The sequence below is a fragment of the Solanum verrucosum genome, unplaced genomic scaffold, assembly GCF_900185275.1.
Source record: "Solanum verrucosum unplaced genomic scaffold, falcon-dt-bn FXZP01000235.1, whole genome shotgun sequence".
NCBI classification, from domain to species: domain Eukaryota; kingdom Viridiplantae; phylum Streptophyta; class Magnoliopsida; order Solanales; family Solanaceae; genus Solanum; species Solanum verrucosum.
Window position 1 is genome coordinate 3143853 of NW_026019948.1, and position 19012 is coordinate 3162864.

General features: G+C 31.6%; 3 protein-coding genes across 7 annotated transcripts in view; 2 read left to right on the top strand and 1 right to left on the bottom strand.

Moving 5' to 3' along the window:
* LOC125812646 (ATP-dependent kinase-like protein notR') overlaps nucleotides 1-13251 on the top strand; it is a 35934-nt gene extending 22683 nt beyond the window's left edge. For 3 of the 5 annotated variants that reach the window (XM_049492141.1, XM_049492148.1, XM_049492156.1), the window contains exons 2-10: nucleotides 8559-8636; nucleotides 9901-10093; nucleotides 10689-10719; nucleotides 10831-10889; nucleotides 11081-11154; nucleotides 11690-11776; nucleotides 12554-12615; nucleotides 12715-12743; nucleotides 12903-13251. In XM_049492141.1, coding sequence (XP_049348098.1) covers nucleotides 8563-8636; nucleotides 9901-10093; nucleotides 10689-10719; nucleotides 10831-10889; nucleotides 11081-11154; nucleotides 11690-11776; nucleotides 12554-12615; nucleotides 12715-12743; nucleotides 12903-12995 — 702 coding nt within the window. In that variant the 5' untranslated portion in view covers nucleotides 8559-8562 and the 3' untranslated portion in view covers nucleotides 12996-13251. Of the gene's footprint in view, nucleotides 1-7933; nucleotides 7987-8450; nucleotides 8474-8558; nucleotides 8637-9900; nucleotides 10094-10688; nucleotides 10720-10830; nucleotides 10890-11080; nucleotides 11155-11689; nucleotides 11777-12553; nucleotides 12616-12714; nucleotides 12744-12902 lie in introns of those variants that run through there. The other 2 variants (XM_049492158.1, XM_049492163.1) reach the window with 2 other exon arrangements.
* Nucleotides 1-19012, bottom strand: part of LOC125812605 (protein OSB2, chloroplastic-like) — a 129893-nt gene that overhangs the window by 103567 nt on the left and 7314 nt on the right. The gene's annotated exons all lie outside the window — the stretch shown is intronic.
* Nucleotides 5261-7118, top strand: LOC125812547 (phospholipase A1-Igamma2, chloroplastic-like). The gene is made up of 3 exons (XM_049492029.1): nucleotides 5261-5861; nucleotides 5974-6218; nucleotides 6606-7118. Exons 1-3 carry the CDS (start codon nucleotides 5298-5300, stop codon nucleotides 7111-7113), a joined length of 1317 nt encoding a protein of 438 aa, XP_049347986.1. The 5' UTR covers nucleotides 5261-5297; the 3' UTR covers nucleotides 7114-7118.

Sequence of the window (19012 nt, forward strand, 5' to 3'; positions counted from 1 at the left end):
ATTGGGTGCAACTTTGTTTGCAACTGGCCTGCCTACATTGAAAGGGCCTGGCAAGAAAAAAATCGAAAGACAGGTTGCCATGAGTTCGACATTTCAAATAGGAGGACGATAATTACATTTTGGTATATAAATTTGAGTATGTATAATGTTTACATACAAGAGATCAAGTATATCAACTACATGAAGTAATTATATATCAAAGAGCTGGTATATAAGTGGGGTGTATCTACGCCCTCCGACTCCGAGCAAAGGCGAATTCAAGATTTAAAGTTTATGAATTCCTATAGTGATCTTAATAAACAATGATAATGGGTTCACATTCAAATATTTATCGATATTTAGTGTATTCTTAATACATATAGAGAGCTTACGCAGAAGCTATTGGGTTCACGTGAACCCTAGATTCCCATTTAGATCTGCACCTACCTTTCTAGGATATTCACCTGAATCCTCTCAACAATTAATTACAGTATATATAAGATATGTTTTTAGCTTTTATGTATATTATAGATTTTGAAGTCCCAACATAAAATTAGATGTGATTTAGGGATTTAAAATTTACCTTAATATTTTAAGTTCAAATGCCAAACATTACCTTTTTATTTTCTGAATCTCCTTAGTGAAAATTCTAAATTGAATATATGTATATAAGGGACCATTAGATGAAACTTTAGAGAGTTTTGAATGCTGATCATATGCCCTTTAACTTGACTTCAACTGATATTTAAGCCCTCCAACTTTGAGTGTGCACAAGTAGACACTTAAACTTGTATCAAATTGAACAAGTAGACACACGTGCCCTACGTGACATAATACATATAGGACGCCACGCAAGACAAGAAATTTCTATGTAGGACGAATGTGTTTATTTGTTCAATTTTAAACAAGTTAAAGTGTTTACTTGTGCACACCCAAAATTAAAGATCATAATTGACAGCTACAACTATGTTAAAGATCAGGTTTATGTATATTATGCCTTTAGCTTCATCTTCCTAAGTTCATTTCCATTTATTTAATTTTAATATAATAACTTAATTATATAGAGAAAAACTTCATTCTTGTCGTTATAAAGGTTTGATTTGTTGGGAGATGGTCATGCTACCTTAATTCTACAATGTCCAATAATTCAATACAAGACATGAACTTTTGTATATTAATAAATACTTCCTCCATTCATTTTTATTTATTATTTCTTAAAAGATATATCAAGTTAAATATGAATAATATAGAAATGACAACAACTCAAACATTTATATTTATTAGAGGGTCACAAGTCACAAGTTGGAAGGAGAGACGTAAACAGTAATGTAACAACCAAATTAAAGCATATATAGGACCATTCATACCTTTTGCGTCAGTTATTAATGCTTTTGGGTGAGACAAATCAATTCGTTAGTAGCAAAATCTCTTTCACAAAAGATATTGATTATGGATTTGACTCCATGATACCTTGTGGTTCTTTGGATAATTTGCATTTCAAGGTAATTTGAGGTTCTTTTCTGCAGATACAAATCATCCTCTGAGGAGGTTGCAACAGCTTTTGATGTCATATTTGCCATGCTTTCAGACCCCGAGAGTGCAGTGAGTTTTGAGTTTATTTAAGTGTGATTTCTTGTCTTCTGTATATTTGATATGTCTAGTTAGCATCTAGAAAGTATTACCTTATTTTTTCAGGCGGATGTTGCTTGTGAAAAATATGGAGCTGCAAAAGGAATGGGTCCAGGAAAAGGGTATGATTTATTTTCTCTCCTCTGAAAATTAAAGGTTTGAACTTTACAATTATTTTTTAAGCACTGAGTGACGGTTAAAGAATTCTAATTAGTTTACTGTTAGTTATGTGATTGAGTTTGGAAGTGATTCTAGTCAAGAAGTGCAGCAAATGCATTGTTGGTTTTGTTAATTCGAAAACAAATTTTCCTCCTGCTTCTTATTATCTTAGATGTCTGTCTTAGTTATATCTGGAACTGTGAAGTGATATGTATCGATGTATCGTACTAGATGAGGTACATTCACGACGGTGAGAGATCATATATATTATCTAAACTCAAATGAAATAACGAGCTTATTTCATTTGTTAAAGAATCTCCCAGAATAACGTTACCATTTGCAACACTCTAACAATTCTCAAGTGTCTAATGCAGGTGGTGTGAGCTTGTATAACTAATGCAGTTTTTATTTGCTACATACAGAAGAAATTCAAATGGCTCCCTCACTATACTGATGCTATAAGACATAATTTTGAGAAAATGGCATCTGCAAGGATGACACAACTTTTTCAAGATGTTAGGAAAAATTTGCCTCTGAAATCAATGAAATCACACAAAGTGAGACGTGGCTAAGGTTGTTCCTGAAATTTGTGTGGTGTATCAAGTTTATTCATTCATAATTCTAGTCAGGTTTGAACGTATACAACACACCATCTTCAAATGGACAATCATCTCAAGAAGACAATCACGCTCATGATGAGGATGAAAGTGGTGATGACTCTGATAGCGTAAATGACAGTAGTTATGCCCATGACTCTGATAGCGTGAATGAAAGTGAGGATTGAGATAGTTGACAGTACTATTTAGAATTCAAATTTGAGTTGTATTGTCCATTTAAGAATCTTAAAATATTGATCTTGCGGGTTTCATTCTCAAAGAAATTATAATTATGAAATATGGTTTTTGTTGAATGAAAGTGATATTTTTTGTTAGTTCTTGCGGGTTTCTTTTCATAGGAATTATCTTGAGCAATATTTTCATATATATCTGCAGGAAATTTCCTTTTGTTTCACAAAATTTTATCTCCAAACACCTACGGATTTACTTGGGAATCTTCATAGGGAATTGCTTGCGAAATATTTCTATGAAAATTCCCAAGCAATTTCATTTTTATAAGAAATTTTGGTAAAAAATTCGCAAGAATTTTCGTTATGTCTCACAGATAAATCCACAGGTAACACATGCGGATTTTAATTCCCCAGGTAAATTACCTAGGGATTGTATAAATATGCAGGTAAGAGTTACCTACAAAGGTTTTTTCATCGGATTTCATTTTGCGAGAAAATTCGCAGGTAATCAAGTTACCTGGGGATTTTACTATGTTATCCCTAGGAAAATCCCCAGGTAATCAGTACTTTTCTTATAGTAATTTTTATTTACTATTTCTTAAAAGATATATCAAATTAAATATGAATAATATAGAGATGAAGACAACTTGAACATTTATATTTATTTAGAGGGTCATAAGTCACAAGTTGGAAGGAGAGACGTAAACAATTATGTAACAACCAAATTAAAGCATATGTAGGACCATTCATACCTTTCTGCGACAGTTATTAATGCTTTTGGGTGGGACAAATCAATTCGTTAGTAACAAAATTTCTTTCACAAAAGATATTGATTATGGATTTGACTCCATCACGCCTTGTCCCTATTTCTTAAGATATTAATAATGTTATTTCAATTTTATGTAATCTAATAACTATTAATGAATTGTATATTTTTGAAGATATTTATTAAGAATAGATTAGTAAAAATATCTTTTATTTTTTAGGAGTAGTAGTTTCTTAAGGAGTATGTTCAAGGCTCCAAGCTAAAAATATCGCTTATTTAAGGATGGAGAGAGTACATTTGATGAGTGATGCTTGTCTTATTTAGTTACTAAAGATCTAAATTAAATTAATTTAATGAGTACCTTAATTATAGTTAAAAGATTGAGTTTGGAAAAAAATTCTTTTAACTTTGGTAAGAAAAAAAATATCTCTCTACAAATTTTGTAATTAATATTAGTAATTTTATTTACATCCAAATATTGAAATGTTGCACATCAACACTAGCAAAACCTTAGCAAATATTAATTTTCAATTTTTAAAAAAGTGCTCATGGGATTACATTTGTTTGTCTTTATAAAAACTTACCTATCTTTACACAAAATTTTAAATTACTAAATTACTTAATAAAACTTCTTAATTTATAACAATTTAACTCCATTTGCATATATAAAGTATAAACCAAAATAGTGATTAAACAAGGAAAAACAGCGCTAAAATTTTGACAGTAGTATATATTATGTGAAAATTTTATTACAATATTTTCAAAGTCAAAATAATACGGTAAGTTATTATAATATGATGCTTTATTTCATTAAAATGAGTTTTGTGTGATTCCTTTATATGAATTGAAGTTTGTAGTTTATCACAAGTGGTTACGGGGTACATGAATTTGCAATATAATTCTGTTTACTAATTTTATTAATATTATATATGTTTTTAATGATTCTTAACTAACTCTAGCTAAGTAGTTAAAGTATGAATAAGTAGTACTACTTCATTCATTTTAACTTATTTATCTGATATATATTTATTCTTTACATACTTTTCTTTATAATAACATCTAAATAAATTTTCAGACAAACACGATTAATATAAAAAGGTTTAACCGTATTATATTGAAATTAAAAGCAAGTATAACAAAGTTAATATTTAAAAAAAAAATCATAAGTCAGAACCTTCTTGAGAAATCCATTTAGGTCAACCTCCAAAGCTCCAAGAATATTACCTACTAGTATTCAAAATTATTCCATGTGATACATGCGCACTCCATTTTTCTTCACATAAACAGTATTCAAATTATTGACTATGCAGACCTTAATTATTACTTTTTCATTTATTTTTATTTGTTTAATATTTTAAAAATTAATTTTTATTTTTATTTATTTCTTTTTATATAGTAATATACAAAGAAAGTAATTTTTTTTCTTTTTTATTCTCAACATTAGTTAATTACTTAGTCCTCAAATTATTTTTTAAAATCTAAACTATATATCAATTAATATGAATTTTATGGTAAAATCTTTATATTAATTATTAATTCTTAAAAGACAGATAAATTCTAAAATGAACAAGTAAAAGTAATCGATGGAGAGTATATATATTAAGCTCGCTTCCATTCGTTTTTCTTTTTAAAATACCACCTTAAATCTTTCTTTTGAAACTATTAGTATTATCTTAATCTTGTTTTTTTTATTTGGTGTACACTGTAAGGTCCATTTTGTGTGCGATATTTTCAGTAAAAAAAATTTCATATCCAAAACTTAAACTCAAAATGTTTAATTAAGAGTGAAATAGTGTCACCACTCCGATCCACCACAACCCACACTGATATATTATATCAATGTTGCTTCCATCTTTCTTTTAAATTATTACTGTATATATTTTACTATATAAAACAGGACCACCATTATTTCATCATCCCAATACATATTTAACCCCTCCTCAGCTATCTCATCATTGACCTCATTTTGTTTCATCAATGGCTTCTCTCAATAACTCCATTCTCACATTCCAAACATGTACACCCCATCAGCACGAAGGTACAACTAATTTCAAACCCGCCGATTCATTTCTTCCTCCCTCTAATTTCCTTACTAGAATCAAGTCGTCAACCAGAACACGCTCTTTGTCGTCTAAAACTAGCCAATCTTTCACACCTATCATTAACGAGTTCGAAAAAGAAAAGATCAACAAATCCATCGATCAATTAGAAGAAAGTGTAAACACTACGAAAATTTATGAACCGGAATTAGTAGATCGATGGCTAGAAATTCATGGTCAAGATGATTGGGTAGGTATGCTTGATCCAATGGATCCAATTCTACATAACGAATTAATTCGTTACGGAGAAATGGCTCAAGCTTGTTACGATGCTTTCGATTTTGATCCATATTCTAAATATTGTGGGAGTTGCAAATTTCCAAGGCGCAAGTTTTTTGATGGATTAGGGATGGCTGAATATGGGTACGATATCACACGTTATCTATATGCAACTTCAAATATTAACTTGCCAAATTTCTTCAAGCAATCGCGTTGGCCTAAGGTAACTTTTATTTTCTGTGTCTGTTTGTATGACTGTCTCATCTGGAAAGTCAAAATTATTAGAAAAAAGATGTATTTTTATTTTTCTTAATTATGTAATGTCGAAATAATAGATATGGAGTAAAAACGCGAATTGGATAGGTTATGTTGCGGTTTCAAATGACGAAACGTCGAAACGGTTAGGGCGTCGTGACATAACAATAGCATGGAGAGGTACCGTGACTCGTTTGGAATGGATTGCTGATTTAATGGATTATCTCCGTCCGATTTCTTCAGATAATATACCTTGCCCTGATCCTAATGTCAAGGTCGAGTCTGGATTTCTTGATCTTTACACTGACAAAGACGAGAAGTGCAGGTACGTTCATTTTATCTAGAAACTTAAACGGTTAGATAGAACACAAAATCCAATCTGAGTATAGCTCTGTATGCTCTGATGTCATATTGAAGTGTGTAACAATTTCATCTAAAAGCTTAATCTGTTAGACAAACCACATAATAATTCAACCTCAGTACTTTTGTCTGCTCTGATATCATGTTGAATTGTGTAATCATTTCATTTAAAAGATTAATATATTAGACAGAACACATAATTCGACCTCAGTACTTCTGTTTGCTCTGATACCATGTTTAAGTGTGTAACAATCTCATTTAAAAGGTTAAGTTGTTAGAGAGAGCGCAAAGTTAAATGATTTTTTTTTTCCAGAATTCATATTTGTTACTAAAATTTGAATGATTTATGCAGGTATTGCAAATTTTCAGCTCGAGAACAGATACTAACGGAAGTGAAAAGATTAATAGAAATGTATCCAGACGAGGAAATGAGCATAACGGTTATTGGGCACAACTTAGGCAGCGCGCTAGCAATATTAAGCGCGTACGACATAGTGGAAACGGGCTTAAATGTAAAGGCGGATACAAGTGTTGTGCCAATTTGTGTTTTTTCATTTTCAGGGCCAAGAGTTGGTAATGTAAGGTTCAAAGAAAGAATTGAAAAATTAGGTGTGAAAGTGTTGAGAGTTGTGAATGTTCATGATATTGTGCCAAAATCACCAGGATTAGTGTTGAATGAGCATTCACCATCTATGGTTATGAAGATAAGTGAAAAGTTGCCATGGAGTTATTCACATGTTGGTGTGGAGTTGGCTTTGGATCATAAGAATTCACCTTTTTTGAAACCAACTAGTGATCTTGTTTGTGCACATAATTTGGAGGCTCATTTGCACTTGCTTGACGGGTTAGTTTTCCTTTAACTTTACTCTTGTATGTGAAACTGTTTGATTAGACACGATTTTTTTTCTTATTAAAGAAAAAATCAAAAGTTTTAGATTTTCGGGTGACTATAACCATCTTGTAAGATTAAAATGAAAAGTTTAAAGTTAAATTATTACTATTAAGTATAAAAAAGTAGCACCAAGGGTATGACGACATAGTGGTCAATGAAGTGGTTGAAAACCCTGAGGTTTCATGTTCACAAATTCAGTGGAGACAAAAAAATACTAGGTGATTCTTTTTATTTGTCCTAGTCTTGGTAGATAAAGTTACCTGACACCTTTTGTTGGTGAGAGGTGACAGGTATTCCATGGAACGCGAAAGCGGACCCTAACACCACGGTAATTTTTTTTTTGAAAAATAACAAGTGTTGAGGCATTTGTGCGGAAAGAACTTCCCAATGTTGTGGGACTCATCCCTGTTCAATAGTTGTTCAACAGTATGGTGACCATGCTGCACTACTTCATGTTTTTTATAGGCCTGGTGTTCATTCATTTAGTTCTGAACAGGCCTACAACAATTGGAGATATAGGGGACTTCCTTAGATATAGGACAAATCACTCTAGTTAACTTATGGTGGATTTTGCAGCACTTACCTAATGCTTGCAAAGTAGGACAAGCGATTGGTATACTTCAGATTCCTTGAAGATGAAATACCAGTACCAATATTACGACGCAAGCAACCACCGAGCTTGTGGACTCCTTTGTTGTTTTTGTGTAGATTGATCAAGTTAAATCACGAGAGTTTATATTGCTCGCACAATGGTCTCATGCTGGAAAGTTAAAAGAGACTTGAAGAGGACAAAAAAGCATCTGGAGTGATAGAGGCCGAGAACTAGGATTGAAAAATGATGGTATAGATTGATACGTGCTCTACTTGTCTGTAAGATTTTTTATATAATACATGAGCTACATCTCTAGATCAGGCAACATCCTTTTGTGGTTGACACTTAATATTAGTTGATTGTTTTCTGTTTGTTGTATTTTTATTTCTCCTGGCTTGGTCATGCCTAATCCTATTCTCAGTATGATTTCTTCCATATTGGGCCCTCCTGTGCTACTTTTTTTTCTCATGAATAAGACTGCTAATTACTGAAAAAAGATATAACTCAACTCCGGAAAGATAGCTCAACACCAGAAACAAATCTGTGTCTGACTGGAACGACAAAATCAATCTAGACTGAATATGTCATGCTTGCTCTTCTATAGATAGTAGATACCTCCTTTTCTACATATGGCTATTTCATAAGCTATCAATGCGTTTCCTGCCTATATGTTAAAAGATAAAGCTTGTGCAGTTGCGTCTCGCTTGGCATGAGAAAATCTGTCCTTGTGAGATGGGTAAAGTTGAGCCACCTTATACAACTGTGATATTTTTTATTAATTTGTATTTATATGTTTGACTTCATATTTGTGTACCTTGTAGGTGCATGGATGACATATATGATGCTTTGGCCGAACACCTTGTTTCAACTGCAGCAGCAGCATCAAGCCCTTATTTCAAGTAAGCTATCATCTTGCAAATCTGTTAGATGCTTATCTGCATCTCAAAGCAGAAATTTTGGTTGCTATTTACATGTAGCTTTTCAAGATAATTATGGTTTATCTTGAATTACTTCCTAACTTTAAGGCCTTTCTAAATACTGACTGGAACCTGGAAAAGGGAAAATAAAGGAAAGAAGAAATGATTCATTTAAGTTTTTGCTATTTCTAATCTGCCTCTACCATTTGGCTGGTTATCTGAATGAGATGTATATCAATATAGAGGACTAATATGACATGTGCCGTAGAGAAAAGGAAAAACACGACGACAGATCCTCCGAGAGGGGAATAAAGGAAGAAGAAAGAAGAAGATATACCCCAAGAAGCGACAACCAAAATGTATATGTCTCGATTATCCATGTAAATATGTTAATAATAGCGAGTGAATATACATAAAACATAATAGTCACTAAGGGGTCGTTAGGTAGAGTGTATTAGAAAATATAATGCATACAATAGCTTTTGTATTGCTAATACCTTGTTTGGTACACTTTTTCAATCTCTCTTTGGTATTAAAGTGTGTATAATTAATGCATGAAAATCCATGGTATTAGTAATGCAAAGGGTTCTAATGCATGCATTAGCATGGTTAAAGACACATTTGTCGCTCAAAACCTTTTTCACATCCCTTCTATCATACTTGTGGAAGGTATTTTTGTAAACAAATATTTATTTTAGAAATTATGCATTCATGTTTTTTTTAATACACCAAACCAAACACTGTATAAGAAATAATCTAGCATAACTAATACAAGCATTACTAGTACATCATATTCAACATTATTCTTATACACCCTACCAAATGACCCCTAAATCAGTTGATGAGTCAGTTGCAATAATAATAAAAATATGCATGTTTTTCAAAATTAGAAGTTGAGCCTATATTAATAATATAAAACACATCTCTGAAATGTAAAATAACATGCTTTGAATCATTTAAATGAGTAGAATTGTGTATCTTAATTTAGTGATTATGATGTTTATGGCTACAAACATCTCCTTATTGACTCAAACATGCATATATTTCCTTTTATGTATATTAATATCATTTTCTTTATATTGATATTATTATTTACTTCTATCATCTCCGATCTTTTTCCATTGCTTGTGTTTCATGACTTTTATAACTACAAACTGCTAGTATTATCAACAAACACTCTACTAAATTGGTATGTTGACTAATTCCATGAGGTGCCTTAAGGAGAACAACTTGCCTAATTATGCAGGCATATTGTTGGTCTTGCTGGTCCTCCCGGTGCTGGAAAGAGCACTATCGCATCTGAAGTAGCTAAGAGAGTCAATAAGATATGGCCCCAAAAGTCTCCTTCCTTTGATTCTCAAGTTGAGCCTCCAGAAGTTGCCATTGTTCTTCCAATGGATGGATTCCACCTTTATCGCCATCAGCTTGATGCAATGGAGGTAGGATTTCCTATGGTTTCTTATTATTCGTGTTGCTTCATTTGACTGCAATTTCTTTAGTTTTTTGCCAAAACATTTGAAAATCTACATGAAGTCGACAAAGCCTTATTGTTTGATGTGTGTTGTTAGCTGGTTTTGAGTAATGGACAGAGGACAAACGTTGAGTTAGCACTTTAACAAGAGATGAAAGAGTAATGTAAAAGAACAACAGATGAGCTGCATATAAAATACTTTTTTTGTTTTGATAACTGTGGTGTTCGGGCCAGCTTGATACCTGTCACCTCCCACCAGTAACACGTCTCAGGTAACTTTGTCCATTAAGGCTAGAATACATGAGAAGAAACCACCCAGTGTGTTAGTGTTTTTGTCTATGCTGAGATTTGAACCTGAGACCCCATGGTGCTCAACCAACTCCATTAACCACTAGGCCACACTTTTGGGTGCTATAAAATATTTTTTCAGCCTTTTTCTTTTGAATTACAGAATTATAAGTGAAACTTTGTACATATATTGTGGTTGGAGCATGTGTTTAGCAGATTTCATTTTAAAACTTTGTAACAGTTCCAACAATCTAACTGGTCGGCCTGTTTTATAGGATCCAGAGGAAGCACATGCGAGAAGGGGTGGTAAGTTCTCTTTTTTCGCAGCAGATAGCTAATATGTTTATACACAGTTTAAGCATTAATTTCTGGTTTAACTTCTATTTCTCTCTTTGGAATCTCTTTATGTTGAATCAGCTCCATGGACGTTTGACCCCAATTTACTACTAGAATGCCTTAAGACTCTTAAAGATCAGGTGAGTGAATATTCACCTCTGATTACTTGCACTTACTTCCATGAATGATTTTTTTTAGCCTTTTAAGTTAATCTCGTGTGGGCTTGAACTTTAATGTTTCATCTAGAGAAGAGGTTGTTATTCTGCTTGCCTCTACCTTGCTCTGTTCATGTAGTGAAAATTCTAAGATCTAGTAATCTTTCTTCTGCAAGGGATCAGTGTACTGTCCATCTTTTGACCATGGTGTAGGAGATCCTATAGAAGATGATATCTTTGTGAACCTTCAGTAAGTTTATATCTAGTTTGGATGCTATTTTCTGTGCACCCTATAAAATTCTAAATGTGTCTCAATCGTGCGTGTTTAAGTCACTATTTTGAGGGGAAATTGATGAATGGATGAATGAACAAAGAATATAAGTTTTATCAGTTCATTTCTTTGAATTTAGTTGATGCTCTATATAATGGTTAGAAGTGAAGTGAAGAATACGTTATGAAACTGTGAAAGCTGGCCGCTGGGTAATGTTTTACATATGCAGGCCTGCTGAGGTGTCTTGTTATTAGAAGTGTTAGCTCAATCAGTGTTCTCACTATGATCGTGCTACTTCTGTTAAAGTTTTTCTTCATACTTGTGGGCACTGGATAACTAAAATTATTAATACCTCTCTCATAGGTGTCTACCGATATTTCAATAATTTGATTGGATAATTAAATAAGTTTCTAAAGACACATAAGGAATAGACAAATGTTGAAGTTCTTTTGTCTGTTGCTAACGTTGCCTCTTCCCTTTTTAAAAAAAATAATTTCATGGTGAGTTTTTGCAGACACAAAATAGTGATAGTTGAAGGTAATTATCTGCTGCTTGGAGATGGTGCTTGGAAGGAGGTATCATCCATGTTTGATGAGAAGTGGTAAGATGATCTTTTTGATCCATGTTTTTCTTTTGACAACAGGGAAGGAATCCCTGTGAATTCCCTTGAAATCACCATAATATACTAAACTGAATGCTGAGGGATAACTTTGAGTTTTTCTGCAAGTAAAAGTTGAGTTTGCATCAGCCTAGCACAAAATATGTGATTGTGTCAATTGTCTTTGCTATCGGTTTACTGATTATTTGACATCTATCAATTAATGGAACTGATTTGTGAATCAATATCAAGATACCACCAAAGGATATAGTGGGGAAGGATACCTCCCCCTTACCCGAAGGTCGTAAATTCGAGCCATGGGAATGGAGAAACTCTTGCTTGGGAGCGCCTCTCCTTTTAATGGGCCTTATGTGACGTAAATCTGGATTTGTCGGGCTAGTGGTACCAGATACCAGATGGTTAAAGAAAAGGATCAATGTTAAGATCCCTGACTAAGTCCATAATGTGATGCCTATCATGTCTTCAAGGAGAAAAAATTGTGCTAAAGCCATCTGCTCCATCTGAGAAAAAAGCAAGCAATTAAAGATACCCGACTTAATGGAAAATGGCATGTTGCTAAAACTAGAAAATGCCTGTTTAATGTTCATATACTGTAAGATATGATACCTTAAGTTTCTTAGATATAGGTTATCAAAGCCTGCTGGTAACAGGATCTGTTGACTCGTTAAAAAACTGGCTGCTTGGCAGCATTATATGAGAACAAAACTTTAGTTGTTCTTGATGTGGTAAGATGCTTGTCTTATATGTATTTACTTTTAGGTTCGTCGATGTTGATCTTGAGAAAGCAATGCAACGTGTCCTGAAGAGACATATATCTACAGGTACTATTCCAACTGTTGTTTCAACTCTTTTTACTAGAAAAGGTGTAGAAAAACACTGGGTAATATAGACTAATTGGCGCCTTCTCATCTATGTTATAGGGAAGTCCCCTGATGTTGCTAAATGGAGGGTAAGCGCCTCACTTCCAATACTGCTCTTTTTTTGAAAGAAAGAACAATTAAAATTAACAGTTAACTGTTAATCCCTTTTAAGATATCATCAAGCTCAATTCCTATTGTTCTTTGGGTATTGAACAATATTTTGGTTCATTGCTAAATTCTTTCCACAGATAGATTACAATGACAGGCCCAATGCTGAGCTAATTATGAAGTCCAAGAACAATGCAGATTTGGTGATCAAGTCGATTGACGAATTGAGGTGAGCCCCCCACTTGTCACCTGTACTAAGAGTGCTGAGGGAAAATTTGAATGGTGGCATCAAAAGTTAGCCAAATAGAATTTTATCCATTGGCTTGAATCTGATGAGAGTGCAGAACCTTTCGTTGCGTTTACGCTTGAGGTGATGAAATAAGTTCAAGGGACTGGAAATAATGGTGTTTATAGTACTACTTTTTTCCTGCAAATAAGATGTAGTAATATTTTTGACATGTAATGCTTAAGGTCGGATATTTTACTTTGTATGAGTTATTTCCTTCCTATATTTTGTGAAAGAGTTTATATTATGTGTCCATCCAAATGGGAGAACTATGAAATATTGCGGCAGACTAAAGAAATATCCTACCCATATATCAATCGTTAATGACATGTCTTTCACCTTTTTCATGATCTCTAATACATAATGTAATGTCTCTGATCACTTTTCTCATGACATCAAACGTTTAATATCATGCTTATATCATTCTTTTTATAAATAGAAGGTGAGAAGTCATATTATTTACACTTGAAAACACTCTAAGAAGTAAAAAGATTTCCTCTCTTATTTCTTGCTCTCATCGTTAATATTATTACTTTACTTTTTAGCTTAGACTTTACAACAAAACTCAAATGATTAAACATATATATATTTTTTGGTTTCTCACTCAGTATTTGGAGTCCACACTGGAGAACCGACTAAATTAGAATCGCGCACTAAATGTCAGAATTCATTTAGGGGTGACATTTTCAACAAGATTATTTCCATATCAAAAGCTCGAATTGAGACATCTAATTAAGAGTGAAACAATCTCACGTCGATAATGATTAAACGTGTGTTGTGGCGGTTCTTGGAAGTGACACATGATGGGTGCACATGCGGTGTAGAGGATGCATAGATAATAGGCCAAAATGGGCTGGACCCAAACCCAACCCATACCTACGGACAAGAAAGTATGACTAGCCTTCCTTCAAAAGTCAACAAAGTCCAAAAACTTAACTACACGTGTGGTAAGGTCCACATCTCACCATCAACAATTAATTCTTCACACGTATGCTTCATCGTATCGAATTCATCTGAATACATTATTTTTTCTATGAAACATAAATTTATATTTTAAAAAGTTAATAAAATTATAATGGATAATACATATGAATTAAATTCATAGCTTTTGAAATATAATGAGTCGATGTTAAAAAATTTAAATTCTGAATTTACCTCCATCATCCATTTTTTGTTACATTAGTCTTATCCTTTTTCCTAAGTTGCTTGTTGCTATCCTCTTCTCCATCCAGACACGTACGTACTTATCGTATGAGCAATGGAAGCATGTCTTGATACAATGTATATGATTAGTTGTCCCACATAGGTCGGATGTGAAATATTGGATTTTCTTATATAATTATGTATTAGGTAAAAAGGGGTAATTTCCCCCCCTAATTTATATGATATAGTTTAAGATTTCAAGAGTCAAATAAAATAAATTTGATTAGGATTTATTTCTATGTCTTTTAAATATTTTAAATTGTTAATTCTCATATTTCATATGTACATGTTTCTGCAGCTTAGATGAGTATTCTTATTTATATCGTTACGATTATAAACACTGTTTTTCATAATTTGTTTAATTTTCTTTTTTGTTGCATCTCGTCGATAAAATAGGTTGATTTACCTTACTATAGTCATATGTCCTAAGGAATTTACTATCTAGATAATATTTTTCAACAAATAAGTGAATCGTGTTGATCAAGTGGTGGTTGCCAAAATAACTAATCCTTGTTTTTCTTGTCTAGTGTGGTCTTCCGCTATCCCTTTCCGCTTCACACAATAGCATGCTTTGATATAAGCGTGCTTCGATCGTCTGTAGTGGCCTCCTGAATTTATTGATCGGATAGCTTCTTTCTAAAGCTTATCAATTTTACACTCTTTTCTTCTATGTCTAATGAAGTTATTCCTAGACCATCTGAGAGCTAAATTTGGACCTTATTTGACAATGTTTTTTTTTCTTTCAATGCAAAATAATCACTCATAACTTATTGCGCTTGATCTATATTTTATCTAACTCGATTAAATTATTTTTTATTTTTTTTTAAATTTAAATTATATCATATAAATTGATGCAGAAAATAAAAGTCGAAGTCAAATCTACCGTAAGAGTTGTTGTCGTGTGTCCCTCTTTTAGGTGGTTAAAAATTAAAGTACTATTCTATATTTATAGTAGTGGATGATATTTAGAATTAAAGGGAAGAGATAACTTAGGTCCAAAAATAAGAAAACGATCGAGAGTAATGCCCTAAAAAGGGTTAAATGTGTTAGTTAATACTTAATATAATTGGAGTAGTGGACCCTTCTTGTCTGTTCTTCCTCCCTTGGCTAAGTTGAAAATATGAGTGTATTCTAAGATTTTTTAATTATTTTTTTTTGGAATTTTCTGAGTTATAAAAATAAGATTTCTATTTATAATTAAGTAAACAACAAATATTAAAAATTATAGATTAAAGAGGATGAAGTTGAAAATAAGATAAAGGAGACTTGAGTTATGATTAATTTCTCAGCTCGCTACATTAGCTATAATTTAACCAATTTATTCTCTATTACTGAGCACTCTACTTACTGCAATTCTCTCTTGAGTAATTACGATAATTTACTAGGCATATTCCCTCGAATTACACTAGTTGCACGTTCTTACGGCTCAATAAGGTCACGTCAAGATTTCATTATCTCTAAACCCATATTTAATATATATATATGATCTCTCATATACCTGAAAAATAACGTCGTTCAATAACTATCTAAATATAGATTTTCGTGAGCAATACATAATAAATAGACACGGATAATTGATGCATGGTCACGATTCAATCAACCAAAATAAGAACATATAGCTGAACAATTCATGAAGTAGAGAAATTCAAAGGCTCAATTATATTATAATGTAACAAGAATTTATCCTACAAAAAATTTAATTATCAAAATCCAAATAAGAAATATAGCTACTCATAATATTGTGTAAAAACATAACATTAGATTTTCATAACGAACAATCGAACAAGTAAAAGAAGAAAAGAAAGTAGAAACTAGAATGTGTGAGAACTTAAATTAAGTCCATTAAAATTCGCAGAACCTCGTGCTTAGCTTGATAGTGGCGTAGTCACATATATGTCAGGATGATCAATCAGACATTAGTCTTCATAAAAAAAAATTATACTATATGTATATTAAAAATTTATATGACGTATCTAGGTCAAAAAATATTTTTCATACATATTTATTAAATCTTGAACATTCTTAACTAACACGTACGTACTTATCGTATGAGCAATAGAAGCATGTCTTGATACAATGTATGTTTAGTCGTCCAACATAGGTGGGATGTGAAATATTGGATTTTATTATATAATTATATAAACGGTAGTATTCCCTTTGTTTCTATTTATATGATACAATTTAAATATAGTTTATGGTTTCTAGAGTTAAACCAAAACAATTGATTATAATTTATTTGTATGTCTTTTAAATATTTTAAATTGTTAATTTTTATAACTTATAGTACTTTTTATGCAGTTTCAAAATATGTAAATTATTTTATTAAAATATTAAAAATTATATATTCGAATACACCTTTAAAATAAAAAAATCATACTCTTAAAATTTTAATTATGTTATATAAATTGAGACGGATTGAATAGAAACTAAAGTCAAATCTACCGCAAGTAAGGATCCATTGTTGTCGATCGTGTACCCCTCTTTAGGTGGTTAAAAATTAAAGTAGTATTGAATATTTATAGTAGTGGATAATATTTTGAAAAAAGGGAAATAGATAACTTAGGTCCAAATATAAGAAAACGATCGAGAGCAAGGTTAAATGTGTTGGTAAATATAATTGGAGTAGTGGACCTTCTTGTCTATTCATTTTTCCGTTGTCGGGGCTTTAATGTGAGCTTCGAATATGAAGTGGAAAAAAAAATGAGTGTATTGAGTATAATATTATTACATATCATCAAAACATACACATGATAGGTTCTTGATTACGTTTACAACTTGTCCTAAATAAGATAAGTGATTGCTATAAATACAATCTAATTTTTTATTCAGAAGTCAAATTTTACATAGAATAAGGTTTAACTATAATTATTTTATATTACTTAGAAATTCTTTTTGTTTTGAATTTTCTGAGATATAAAAATAATATTTCTATTTATAATGATAAGTAAATAATAAATATTGAAAAGTATAAAAAATTATTGACTAAAGAGGATGAAGTTGAATTTAAGATAAAGGAGACTTAGAGTTATGATTAATTTCTCAGCTCGCTACGGTAGCTATATATAATTTCACCAATTTATTCTCTACAATTGAGCGCTCCACTTACCACAATTCTCTCTTGGGTGATTACGATAATTTACTAGACATATTCTCTCGAATTACACTAGTTACATTTTTTTTATTGTTCACTAAGATCATGTTAAGGTTTCATTATCTCTGAACCCACCTTTAACCCCGTAGGATATATTGATCTCTCATGTACCTAAGGAGTGACACCTTGTTTGGATGGTTGTTACGCGTTATATTATATTGTATTGTTAGTTTAATTATGATTTGTTTTGAGTATTACTTAAATTATATTATATCGTATCGTTTAAATCCATCGTTATAGGTAACGACGAAAAGACTCATTTTATGTAACAATTGATTTGGTGTGATCACATTATTACCTTAATATTTTCTTCTCATTTTGTCCTTATTTATCGTACCTTTTCAGAGTAGTTTTACCCCGTACCTTACCTTTTTTGTAGGTTTATCATTCAAATTATGAATGTATGACATTATGTAACGACAAAATTTAAAACAATACAATACAATCTATCCAAACATTATATTCATTAAAATAATATAATATAACACAATACAATATGATACATATTCGAGCAGGTGAGGGTATTAATTGCATAGAAAGGCAACCCGACATTTACATTTTTGAAGCGTGATATTGTCTGATTTTGTTCATTTAATTTAGGTGACCCCATCGATCGATAACCCTTTCAAATCTAGCCAAATTAAATTGGACTCAATATATATATATGTGGTTAGCATCTGCCATATTAATTTTAATACGTGCATGCTTTTAAATCACATAATGCTACACAAAAATCAAATGCGTAAAAACGTTAATTATAATATGACCAAGATTAATTATTGTCATAATTTGCTATTTTAACGTAGGATTTCAGTTAGATATAACGGATACTTGCATTTTTATGTAGTTCTTTTTTTTTTCCTATGAATATAATGATTTACTCTAAGTAATTTTGCGTACACCTCCTAATTAAAGTACGAGGTCATTTTTTATGAAAAAATAAAAAAATGAGGTAATGCTGTGATTGACATGACAATAATATTTTTATTTTATATGATAATAATAAAAAAAATTATAATGAAAAAAATACTCATCAAACACATGACAACTCCTTGAACTAGAATTCTTGTACATGTCACAAAACACACATATATAGTCTGATTTATAAACTTACATTTATAAAGTCATAATACTAAAAAGATTAATTTATAAGTAATTAATTAAACTGAGATATTAATTGGCATTGAGTAGCAATGGAGACTCCAACGTAACGTTATCTAAGTGGTGGAAAATTGAGGTTCTCATCAATTGAACAACCAATTAACGTAACTCTTACTAGAATTAGTCTATTAATTAATTAAATGCATTGTCAAATTAAAGTTGCAGCAATTGAATTGACATTAATTAATTCCATGTTCAAAATTTAAATGTGTGGATGAAATTCCTTAATGTAATAGTTGCCCACAAAGGTCATTTAAACTTCGAAAACAGACCTCCGTGTGGTTTGTGATGTAAAAAAATTTGATTTGTCAGATAATCACTCGATTAATAATTATATTAACTCAATTTGATATATATTTGACGAAGGAGATGAGGACAAGAATCAAATTGATAGAAGATTACAAATTATAGGATTTGTTACAAGTACAAAGAATTTGACCATATTAAAA

Bases quoted from the DNA above. Each gene is read 5' to 3' on its own strand.
- LOC125812547 (XM_049492029.1), top strand. From the start codon at position 5,298: ATGGCTTCTCTCAATAACTCCATTCTCACATTCCAAACATGTACACCC. The intron at 5,862-5,973 runs GTAACTTTTATT...TCGAAATAATAG, and splicing joins AGCAATCGCGTTGGCCTAAG to ATATGGAGTAAAAACGCGAA. The intron at 6,219-6,605 runs GTACGTTCATTT...TGATTTATGCAG, and splicing joins GACAAAGACGAGAAGTGCAG to GTATTGCAAATTTTCAGCTC.